This window comes from Oratosquilla oratoria, chromosome 34 (assembly GCF_046742065.1).
Source record: "Oratosquilla oratoria isolate Oo_2021 chromosome 34, ASM4674206v1, whole genome shotgun sequence".
Taxonomy (NCBI): domain Eukaryota; kingdom Metazoa; phylum Arthropoda; class Malacostraca; order Stomatopoda; family Squillidae; genus Oratosquilla; species Oratosquilla oratoria.
In genome coordinates this window covers 28,682,028-28,695,218 of record NC_134810.1, presented here as the reverse complement: position 1 = coordinate 28,695,218, position 13,191 = coordinate 28,682,028, and the positions used below count along the sequence as shown (strand labels likewise).

The 13,191-nt window shown below is 39.7% G+C and overlaps 1 protein-coding gene and 1 long non-coding RNA gene across 8 annotated transcripts in view; one reads left to right on the top strand and one right to left on the bottom strand.

Moving 5' to 3' along the window:
• LOC143018152 (uncharacterized) overlaps positions 1–13,191 on the top strand; it is a 322,520-nt gene that overhangs the window by 161,262 nt on the left and 148,067 nt on the right. For all 7 annotated transcript variants that reach the window (XM_076173292.1, XM_076173293.1, XM_076173290.1 and 4 more), the window contains one exon: positions 11,435–11,532. In XM_076173292.1, coding sequence (XP_076029407.1) covers positions 11,435–11,532 — 98 coding nt within the window. The remainder of the gene's footprint in view (positions 1–11,434; positions 11,533–13,191) is intronic.
• The window catches only part of LOC143018154 (uncharacterized), a 221,675-nt gene that overhangs the window by 124,303 nt on the left and 84,181 nt on the right, over positions 1–13,191 (bottom strand). The gene's annotated exons all lie outside the window — the stretch shown is intronic.

The window sequence follows — 13,191 nt, the reverse complement described above, 5'->3', positions numbered from 1 at the left end:
AATTACTACGAGTATTGTAGTGTGCTTACACAGTAATGTGATTACACAGCTCCACAAGGAGCTAGGATGAGAGGGAAATAAGCTACAGAGGGTGGGGGTGTAAATAGACAACAAATGCAGTGAAATGCACAAAATACAGTTTATAAACGTAAGCTGCGCAATTAAATTTAATCTCTTTTTCATGGAACACTGTGGAGTGCTCTCATTCGTGGCGCGCCGTGGCGAAATTCTGTTTTTTTTTTTTTTTTTTTTTTTTTTTTTTTTTTTTTTTTTTTTTTTTTTTTTTTTTTTTTTTTTTTTTTTATAGTGATTTACTTATGTTTGCACATAGCCACAAATAATGGGCATTTTTTTATAAGCTGACAATAAGGAGGGGGTGGGGGGTGGAGAACCATCCATTCTTATCGGACCAACAATTCACGACTCTGGCTGACAACTGTGACCCAATCCACCATAGGGAGGAACGATCACATGCGGGTAGAATTTCATCACATATAAAGATGCGTCGAAGAACGTAGGGAGGAGCGCGTTCATTATGGATAGATTAAGAAGAATCTTGCAGAGACAGGTTACTGATGAACTCTAGGTATGGTGAGCCCAGCCACTCGAACCCCTACCCAGACTCCGAGGTCTCAACCCCCAACCCCTATTCTCGTTAAAATTGGGAAGTATTAGAAAAGGGACCTGCCGAGAGCTCCCGACGTATAACCATGACTCTGAACAACAACGTTATGTTCAAAACCTGGGATCTTGTGTGTGGGGGGGGGGGACATCCAACCGCTTGAGAAAGTTAATAAAGTCATTTAGTTCTAGTCAGGTACTAAAGACACCTGGCGTTACCATGTGTAACTGGGTTTAGCGCGTCCAGGTTCTGAAGGGATCAGAGGAAGTAAAAGAAAGAATTGAACTCGTTCTCTTTCATGGTATGAGCATATTAAAACAATGTGCAAACAGTCCATGTAACACACACTGATCTTTGGTTCAGTTTGCCTACCAGTTGTAGTCTCCAACCGTGATTATAACGGCTCAACGGGAAACGACTTACAGGTATAACAGTCATAACTAAAGGGAATCGAGTATACTGGAGGAAAAAAAACTCATTCGTTTCAAGTGTAGGTCAATAACCACAGGTCTTAACAACATACATTACATGACACGACACCAGTGTTTAACTGCAAGTCTTAATATCAAACCTTTTTCAACTGAATATGGGTGGAAGGCATCTTCACAACCATCAGAAGAGTTATACTTCTTTTCCCGAAACAAGGGAAATACCAATCTTTCTCAAACAACTACCGTCTAGTTCCCCTCACATATTTTGATATTGTTTGCAAACTTTTATTAAAAAAAAAAAAAAAATAGTTTCGTCCCGACTTTACTCAACTGGAGTGCCATTTTCCTCACGTCATCCCACAAAATAGGCTTCTGTGCAGGTCGCAGGACAATAGATATCCTAGTGCAAGCAGAAACAATTCCAGCTATGTTCGTTAAAAAGCAACAAGTCTGCCTTTTTTTTTTTTTTTTTTTTTTTTCTCTCTCTCTCTCTCTCTTCGAAAAGGCATATGAGGTAGCTTGGAAATGGTGGATCCAACGCAGACTGCCTCGTAGTCGTTCGTGGAGCTTTGCGCTACTTCATATCCCAAATTCTGTCCCGTCAAACATTTCGAGTAACTATAGAAATATATCTATCCTCGCAACATGCTAAGTAAGGAGACCCACCAAGGAAGCGTCCTCAGCATACTTCACCTCACCATAGCAATTTATAGTATAACCAAGCGCATCCCCACGAAATTACCGCTAGCCCATACGTGGATATTCTAGCCCTGTTCTGCTTCGGAACTCGCCCTGCCAACACTGAACGCCTTCAGAAAGCTGTTAACTCGTATAAACGAATTGTCCGAAGACCACGGATTCTGCTTTTCTGCCTCAAAATCAATCGTCATGAACTCCTTTAAATGACATCGCTGCAATGCCTTCAGACATTATATCAGGGTCTGATTCTCGATTTTCGCTCCACATGGGTCCCCCGCCCACCTTGACTATTTAAAAGTGTCCTACCTCCAAACCAAATTTATTCCACACAAAACCGGAGGGCCGACAGACGATTCCTTTGGAATTCATAATGTACATTCGAAGCAGAATAGGTTATGAATGCCAAGTTTAATCCTGTGCCCGACCTCAGTTCTCCGAATATTAGATTGTGTGCGTTCTTTTGGCTTACACCTCAGCACAATTGTATTTCGCTTAACTCCAGTGAAGAGCACATAGGCAGAAAGTGGATACTCCCGTAGACACCATTACACTTTGATGAGACAAAAATATCTACCTCATCAAGAATTTCCCCACTACCCTGTAACATACGGGTGTATGTTACCTGGGGCAGTGGTGACATAGGGAGAGTGATGGGCAGTTGGGTTTGTGTAGTTTATTCTAGTAGATACGTGTGCGTCGGCCTAAGGACGGTCATGGCATGGTCTCCAAATTGGGGACCGACCGCGAAGGCCTAGGGACGCACTACAGTACAGAAGTCAGACTGAATTGTCCGAATCTGACTGACCTGCCCGCTCGGGGCAGACTATATATATATATATATATATATATATATATATATATATATATAAATATATACTCACATGTACATATATATACACATACACACACACATATATATATATATATATATATATATATATATATATATATACATACATATACAAGCAAGAGACCGACCACGCGCCTGGCCAGACGCGACCTAATTGGGGTGACCCATCCTAGCCTCTGAGCGTTGAGTCAGGTTAACTACCACACAACTCTACCATGCATCAACTTGCACCTACAAGCATGCTTTTAGGGTACATATACACCACAACCCCATTTTTGACACACTTCAACCCTTCACCTCTTCGGCGGATGCCCACACCCTGCCCATATGACACGAGGATGTTAGACTTAGTATCCGTACTAGAAATACGTGGCAATTTCTTTCAGATCATAACCCTTACCTATGCATCGTTACTCCCTATAATACACCCCTAATTTGCCTGAGACACGCTCAAAAAATCACCCATCCGACATTATCCGACAAGAAGCTCTCCTATTTATCTTCCTATTAATCATGATTAGCCATGAACATATACGCAGAAGGACCCCCCGCTCTGACCGCGGAGCTAGTTATGCAGCAATATCTCTCATAGACACAGAATTCAGATCCCTCGCACTTCGTCGCCCCCCACTCTATCACGGAACAGCGTTATTATCACCGCTTTGCATCCTACAATATCTGGCTCACGAAACGCCCTGAAAGTACTCTCCACCCTCCACTTCGGCCAATTCCTCGAGATCCATCCGTGGTTCATCCACTTCAAACCAGTACCTTATGTTGGGTGCCATCTCATGTTACCATCCTCGGCAACGAACGGACCGACAAGGGAACCCGAGATCTGTACTCTTCGATTCTCCTACTTCATTTTCTTTGGCATCATCCCTGCCCACCAGTAGTCCGATTTACAAATCACCCGACAGACAAAAGGGGGGGGGGGGACACCTGGCAAAACACTTAAACAGTTTGGCAAACAACCATGGCCCTCTTTCCATCTGCGTAACGGGTGTTTTGAGGCAGCACCATCACGCTTAAGAACAGAACACTCGTCACAGACATGATTATCTCATGACTGGAGATTACCCTCCCACCTGTCCATGTGGCATCTCCCTTACTATGCCACTAGAAAGCCCTACCTACACAACCATTCGCACCAACCCCTAACTCTCCTACCAACAATCATACACGTGACATTAAGTGACAGCACCAGTACTCGTATCTTTCCACACTTTTAGAGAGACAAGATTCCTTTCCAAAATATAAATTATCCACATCATATAAACATTCTAACTTCGTACATTTTTATTGCCATAAATTAAGAACACTCGTCTCGTATATACCACCCCTACCAGATGAACCTGTAATGTCTGCGGCAGCGCGATATCACTCAGAAAGACAGAAACGGTGGTGACCTGTATGCGTTAATAATGACCCTACCCCGAAGGAATTACTAGTATCCATTTTGAAGTCGTATTCCAATTGGACATCAGAAACGAAATAGCACTAAGAAGTGGACTGGAACAAATGAATTTGAAGGGATGGCGATGTTTTACTGGCAGTCTGCGTTGGAGACTGAAGAAACTGACTGGGACAGTAAAACAACCCAAAACATTCGGAGACGTTTCTGGAATGATTCAACGAAGACATTGAGAACTAAGATCCTCAACGAGAAAGAAAAATTTGTAAAATTAATGTAGGGAAGGAAGACCTGCGCAAAAAAAAAAAAATAATAATAATAATAATAATAATAATAATAATAATAATGGAGTGCTAGAGTTCCAAAGTAACGTGGTACTCGTAGACAGTTGACTCGGACCCTGGGATGAATAGGTCACAGTGGTTCTTCGCCATATGTGTTGCTCCCATGTTGACAGATGTAGCAGAAAGTTGGAGAAGGTCGAAATATCATCAGGCAAAGTACTTTATGTATATACTTATAACTTATAAAGTATCAAATTAATAGTTAAATCAATAACCTGCAACTGTAGAAAATATATGTATATGTACATACTGTATAAACTGAGAAATTGGTTAGTCTCGTAACAATTAGTTGTCAAAAACGTTAAGTAATTTAACTTTGTTCACACATCGTGGTAATGCCATACGCTCTGCCAGGTGCACGATATTAATATACTGATCGTCTTTGCTGAAGATTAGGTAGGCATTGATGAGCCCCAACCGCCAACGATTGTGACAATGATATGGCGGCAGCGATTTATTTATTTATACATTATTTTTCATTATTCATATATATATATATATATATATATATATATATATATATGTATATGTATATATATAATATATATAATATATGTATATGTATAATATATATATATATATATCTACAGTATATATATGTGTAATATATATATATATATATATATATATATATATATATGTGTGTGTGTGTGTGTGTGTGTGTGTACATCTTGCTGTGGATGTGCTGTCTTGCGACGCTGCTTCTGACCCAGGGCAGTGGACAAGGTGCAGGGATGACCCGTCATCCAGGAGGTGCTAAGATAAGGGGGAGGGTAGAGGGGTATGGAGTGTATTCAGGGATGGAATGGGTGGGAATGATTTTATGCCTTTTCCTTTTTGGCTACCTCCCTTGTAAGGGGGAAAAAGCCTTGGTATATGTATGTATATAATATATATATATGTATATATATAATATATATATATATGTATGTATATATATATATATAGAGAGAGAGAGAGAGAGAGAGATTACCAAGTATTCTGGGATTGGCTACGGTGGAGGATCAGGTCGTGAGGACTCTAAATGCAGTCCGCACGAATGCTAACTCGTAGACCATGTTGGTCGCACCATTAAAAGACTAAATTTGTTCCCAACCCTTCTTCGCTTATTCTTCACACACACACACACACACACACACACACACACACACACATATATATATATATATATATATATATATATATATATATATACATACATACATACATTATGAAAGTGTATCGCCGTAATTGTTGATGCCTCGAAGTTCACTTCCAGAAGACTGTCATGTTTGACGGACAACTAAGCCAGCACGTCCATCTTTCCATCTTGGCAATGAATTTCGGCAAAGAAATCCCGCACTGGTGAGCGTGTCAAACTTGGAAATCAGAATCGGGTGTCCTTTAGTGTCCTTCCATTGTGTCCTTGATGCTTTCACTAAAAATTTTGAAGTCATGTTCAGTTATACCCACGAATAAAAATATATATTTTTTTTTATTTCGTTAATTGACAAATCATGACAGTTTAAACTGTTGGCTTGGTTTATACACATTGCCGATCCGTTTCACCGAATATTGAATACTTTTATAAGAGGCATGGTCATGTAATAATCCAACAACATTATCATTGAAATTACGTGGCCCCACAGATAAATTAATTTTAAAGATAACATCAAATTTTACTTCATAGTAAGTTTTACTTAAAACAATCGTCACACATTCCAAATTTTGATGCAATACAAGTGATTATATCATCTACAAAATGAATTACCAGTCTGGTGTAAATAATCATCTCAAACCATATCTGGAGGAAAAATGGAGATGAACGGACACGTACAACCAAACTTTAAGATTCCTCACGCTGCATTTATACAATTACACGCCAGTTTAGAGAACGACGAGATGAGGGAGAGATTGGTTGTGGGAGGATGGTGGGGGGGGGGCACAAATCCTCAATGCCCGTGTTGCTCGGCTAAAGGTTATGGTAGCCAACTAATTGGAGTTGCCAGATGCCACTATCTTCCAGAAGGCAACTGCCTTCAACATTATTCAGTTTGTATTAAACATACATCTTGTTTCTGTTCATTTGTTTGTCGAAGTATAGAACCGTAAGGAAATTTATTCAGGAAAACTTAAAACTGATTGGTGCATTCTTCAGTCCAGTTTTTGGAAATCTCACCCGTTCATATATATATATATATATATATATATATATATATATATATATATATATATAATATAAGCTTTAAGGGGAAATGCGTCATGTTAAAATTTTTAGACTTGAAGATTTGTTTAAATATAAAACAAATCTTCGCTTATCCGAAATATAAGTAATAGTGTAGTCATAAAACATTAGAGAAATATATAATGTATGGGTGCTCCAAGGACTTTTTTTCGCATTCTTCACCTTTGTTTTCCATTTGAAGTAAACCGCGAAAACTGAACCTGTCCCTGTTAACCTCGGAGGAAATTTATCTATACATAGCAGAAAACTGGATTCTATAATCTCTGAATTAAATGTATGAATTGGTGCCCTTGGTTAAACTTCGCTGGTGGCAGGATAATAATAATGATATCCACTCAGCGCGAACCCGTGCTCATGCAATAATTAATATAGTTGGGCAACGCGGTCAGCGCACACAACAAAATAGTCGGAGAAACCTTAATTTACTAAAATCAATAAAAGCTGTCTTTGACTATTTGGATGAGGAAATGGTAAATGAATATTAGTTAAACTGATGAGACCAAGATTGGAGTACGCTGCGACACTATGGACACACAGTACTGAAAAGAATATAAAGAAGTTAGAAAGAATTCAAAGAGGCAACAGTGTGTGCAATAAATACAAGAATTTAAGAACAAACTTGATGCTGAAAGATACAAAGACGGGTCACTACAATTATAACTCCCTTCCCGTATAATACAACTAGGTAGATAAATAAGCGCGCGATTGGCACTACGGAGGTCCGGGTTCGAATCCCACCCAGGGCTGAAAAAAATCAGTATCGCTGCGCTGCAAGTCGTTACTCCAATTCTCGTGGGAGGGGAGTTGGATGTCTGCGTGTAAGGTCATAGCATTACCCATAGATCGGTCATATGTGAGCTCTGAGCTCTCTTACGGGAGGGAAATAGCTGTCGATCAAGTGTCCAACACGTGATCCAAGACCATGGTGAATCACACATGTGACATAGTGGTAGTGTCCGCGGCGGCCACTACGGTGGTCCAGGTTCGAATCTCGCTCGGGGCTGAAATAATTTCAGTATTGTTACGCTGCGAGTCGTTACTCCAACTCTCTGTGTGTGTGCGTGTAAGGTTATAGCATTACCCATAGATCGGTCAAATATGAGCCCTGTGCTCTCTTCCGGGAGAGTATTAGCTGGCGATCACGAGTCCAACACGTGATCCAAGACCATGATGAATCTCTCTCTCTCTCACACACACACACACACTAGGTGTAATACAACTAGGGAAATACACTTCTTGCCCTGCTCAGTTGCGTTACAACTTAGTATAAATTCCATATTCATACTGTATCCATACAGTACTGTTCACAATGTATTCATACAGGAATAATCATTCTGTATTCAAACAGGACTATTCATACTGTATTTATACAATCTCGCGTATTATTTTCTACCTTGTTTTCACTCAAACTGCAACTTGGGCGAAGCGGGTGAATGTCGTTTACATTCGGTCGGTCCTCGTCGATTAGATAGAAAGGCAAACTGGACTAGGCGCTCGAGCCCAGATGCGGACGGTCACGTCTAGGTGTTCCCGCGTATAAATCTTACTCCGGAACGTAAATTTTGCGTGCGTTTTTAATAGTATTGATAATGCTTCGATATATCAGAGGTGTTTATTGTATTTAATATATCACAATGTAAACATGTGAAAATATAGTCAGGGAAAAGTGGTGTGATTTTACTTTATTTTTCTCAAGTTTATGTACACTAAAATTAGGGTGCGCCCGTTACGCCTGCAAATTTTATATATATATACATATATATATATATTAGGTGGTTTTACTCAGAGAAATCAGTAATATCTAGAGGACCTATGGTAGAAAAAGCAAAACAGGTCAACCTTCCACATCAGTATAGGAAGCAGTGCAGAAATTGCCTGCAAAACAGAAAAGCTCTCTTGATTGACCTCAGCCGCCCACGTTTGGAAGGATCTCTCTCTCTCTCTCTCTCTCTCTCTCTCTGTTTTCTCTCTCTCTCTCTCTCCCCCCCCCCTCTCCCCCCGGCCCCCCTCTCTCCTCTCTCTCTCTCTCTCTCCTCTCTCCTCTCTCTCTCTCTGCGTATCCTTACACCATTGCTGTCTTATAAATATTTTAGTACTACAAGGAAAATAGTGGAACAGACATATTCCACAAATTGATCCATTTTGTAACCACATTTATGGTTTATATCTTCAAACAGTCTCCAACCTTATGACAGCTGTAGATAAAAAGACTGATTAGTGAGGGAGATGGAAAAGAAGAATGCACTTTGGAGATAAAGGATACCAGCATATGCAGGAGGATTGTAAACTAGTATGGACCATAAATTAAGCAATAAGAATTACATATTTTCCCTGTGCTAAAATGCACCAATGTTAAGATTTGTGAATTAATATTCCTAATGAAATTTTTGAACAAGAATTTTTCATCAATAGAACCCAGAGTTTTGCAGTGTTAAGTCATTTCTGTAATACCAGTGTTGTATTTGAAGAGTACCTAAGTAAATGTCTGGGAATGAAATTATCTGTTAGGGATAGGATGAAAGAAATTGGTACAATAAGAAATATGAACTTGGAACAAGGAGTATTATGAACCTAAAATGATAGAATAATTAATGTCATTAAATTGTGAAAAGATCTCAACCGTCACACTTGCTTGACCTCCAACTCAACCCACTCTTGCATAAGATATTTGAAATATGACATAAGGAAGTGCCAACACAATCATGTCACTTTTTCAATTGCCAGTGCTTGTTAATTATAAAGTTGTCCCAACACACACTTCAGTCTGACATCAATTCCCAATTTATCTTTAAAATTACCAGTTCCTTATAGTTGAAAGTGATCATATGAGCCTCAAGTTTATTTTTTGAAGTTGAGAAAGCAGAAATGAAGTTATATAAATGGAAGATTAAACATTGCCAAAGCATACTTACAAGACCCAAAAGTATTGACTGTATATAACTGTACATTCAAATACAGGAAGATTTAGACATTCAGTTGTGGGAAGTGTTTAAAACTCCATGACCTTAAAAGAATTACTGGTGGGAAATGATACTAAGAAAGTGGAAGTGTTGGTCATAGGTACCTTGTCTCAAGACAAGCATAGCAGTGAAATTGTGGGTGAAACAAAGACTACTGATAAATTAAAATTGGTCCTCTCACTAAAGGGATGAGATGGAAAAAATATAATACCTGATCCACCCCAGTGGTGGTATGGTTTCCACATAGTGAAAGATGTAAAGATTGAGAGATGCAAAGCAGCCACCAAATTGGTTGCCAGCCTTGCAGATAAAATTTTCAAAGAAAGGGAAGGACCAGAGCTGCTATCATTAAAAGACGAGGAACAGGTGGTGTGAATATAGTACAGGGCGTCACTGCAATTCGAATTATCGCAAATTCGACAGTAGCTAATTTATACCCAACCCTCAAGGTTCGACAGCCAAACTCGACAATTCGACATCAGATCTCGCGCGCCACGCACCCGATCGAATTTGCCACCACTCTCGATGCGCCACTCTGTCTCACTCTTGCCCCAGCCATCGTTGAGGCAAGCCACGCTCCGCTGTTCCACCTCCACCATGCTGCGCAAATCCACCTCCGGCCCCACCCCTAAGAAACACACTTTCCTGCCTTTCAATGATAAGCTTGAGCTTATAAGAAAGTGTGAGGCAGGTATGGCTCATTCTGCCGTTGCAGCGGAAATGGGTGTCCCGAGATCAACAGTATCAACGATTTGGAAGAACAGGGACAAGTACCACCAGGCCGCTGCATCAACATCTTCCACAACTTCCCTTATTCTCCGTGGCTCAAGGGACTCCTGTCTCAACACAATGGAGGACATGTTGATCAAGTGGATAGAGGACAGGACACAACACAAGATGCCGATCAGCATGGGGCTTGTGCAGGAGCGTGCCTTGTCACTGTGGGAGGACTTGCAGGCCACAACATCCACCACCAAAAATGTACTGTACAGCAGCTTAATGTGTTTAATAAACAAAATTAGATATAAATGAAGCCTTTAATATTACTGATTTAGTCTAAGTTAGTGTTTTTTAAAGGTCATAGTGATATTTTGGAGGGGTCTGGGCTGGAGGTTGGTCCCTATCCCCCGTAATTACAATGTATTCCTATGGGAAAAACTGCATCATGATTCGACAAAACCCAGGTTCGACCGATGATAGACCGCCCCATCCCTGTCGAATTGCGGTGACCCCCTGTATTTAGGTCATTAAAGGATATATGTAAAGCTGACTTGAAAGATTTTATAATTTTAAACAGTAGAGCATCACAAATCATGGAAATAAAGTAAATTTCATTTTTGAAGGATGTCTTAAAAACAAATTTTCTGGATATGTGCATTAACTGGAATAGCTGATATAACCTAAGCAAAAACCATAAGTATATTCAACTTGAGGTATGATTTAGAAAAATAGATGGAACTCGTTAAGTATAACCCATTTCTTGTATATTACAATTTGGTAAATACACATGCATCTATTTGTAATCTACAAGAAGAAATCATTTTGAATCCAGAGAATGAGAAGGATGAAAAGCTTATTGAATGTATAACCAGGTGACCACATAAATTATAGGGACACATGTATAGGGAATCAGTGCAGGTTCCCTCTGCATATTTAGATGAAAGCATGTTGCATGAGTACCACTAAATATGTAGTGCAAAAGAATAATGAAATGTACTTCTATAGCTCTAATAATTGTTGTCTTTGAAAGTGGTTGACATTACTTTGTAGTAGATATCTGATATGGATGAAGATGGCATAATAATGTTTATAACTGGTGATACAATGTCACAAGTTTTCAAATTTAAATGCCTGGAATTTTTGACATAGGATTATTTTTTATTTTCACAGCACATCATCCCACACACCAATGCACACCATTCATCACCACATAGAAGTACCAGCTACTCTCCTCAAATGCGACCACACCACAGTGCAACATTGCCGAGGTATGTAAATTCACTAGTTTTTAGAAGTAGGTGGGGTGAACTTGAAAGGAAAACTAAGAATAAGATGGATGAAATAGAGTGAAAGGGGACTTGGGTGCATGAGGAGTGTCTGTGGAGCAAGGAAGAAAAAGTGCAGAAGGCAGGAGTAAATTGAGGAGGCTGTGAATGGGTAAAAGGATGATGCAGCCCAAAATTATGTCATTGACAACTACTCTATGATTTTGAAAATAGGGGATTACCATGATATAAATTACTTGGGGTAAACCAGTTCTGGATACTTGGTCTAGCTATTCATTACTGCAACGCCTTTTACCTGATCAATACAGGAAACAGGAATGGTAATGCATGAGGTGGATTTTAATGTCTATTGAGATTTGACTCAACCAATCCTCATGTGAGGTTATGATGGAGTGATTGATATATCCTTTTTATAGGGGTAAGATGATATTAGAGAAGTGTGGGAGGTGGTGAAGGATAGAGTAAAGGTAGGAGAGGAAGAGGAATGGGGATGGTTCAAGGAGGGAGTGACAGTGTTCAAAGATGGTATACGGAATAAGGAGGGTGAGACGGGATAAAAGGAAGGGTAATGAGTGGTGGGATGATGAAGTGAAGAAGGTAGTAGAAGAGAAGAAGAGAGCATTCAGGGATTGGATGCAAATTAGGACTTGGAAACATATGAAAGATACAAAGAAAAAAGAAGAGAAGCAAAGCATAAGATAAAGGAGGCAAAATATAGAGATGTAAAATGGGGGAGAAGTATGACGAAAATTTCCAAAGTAAAATATGTTTTGGAAGTTAATAGATGAAGGGCAGGTGAGTCAAGTAGAGAAATAAAAGTTAAAGGCATAAATGGATAGATGTTAATGAAAGAGAAGGTAAGGGGAAGTTGGGCAAAATATTTTAGAGAACTGTTGATTGTGGAGGAGGATAGGGATGGATTGGTGACAGCAGTAAGAGATGCTGAGAAGATGATGGAGATGAGAGAGAAAAATGGAGAAGTAAGAAAAAATGAGGTGCAAGTAGTAATGAGAGCAGGTAAGACACCTGAGTTGGATGGGTGTTGTGCTGATTGTCTGTAGAAGGGAGATACAGTAATAGTGGACTGACAGGCGAGACTGATTACTGGGTGTGTAAGGGAATGTAGAGTGTTGGAGGATTGGAAGAGTACCTATATATATCCACTTTACAAAGAAAAAGGGGACAAATGTGAGTGTAATCAAATTAGAGGGATTTTGTTGAGTAGTTGGTAAGGCTTATGGGAGGGTTTTATTGAGAGAATTAGGAAAAGAACAGAGGGAATAAATGGTGAGGAACATTGTGGGTTTAGGAAAGGTAGGGGTTGTGTGGCAAGGCAGATGTATGAAAAATCTTTAGCAAAAGGTAAGGGTGTTTTATGGGTCTTATGGATTTGGAATTGAAAACAGGAAGGCACTGTGGGAGGTATTGTAGATGTATGGGATTGGGGGAAAGCTGTTAAGGGCAGTCAAAGAGTTTTTACTATAGTAGAGCCTGTGTTAGAATTGGAAACGGAGAGAGTGAGTGGGTTGAGGTAAAGGTGGGACTACATCAGGGAAGTGTCATGTCACCTTGGCTGTTCAGTATGTTCATGGATTGGGTGGTGTGGGAGGTAAATGTAAGGCTAATGGGCAGTGAACTGGA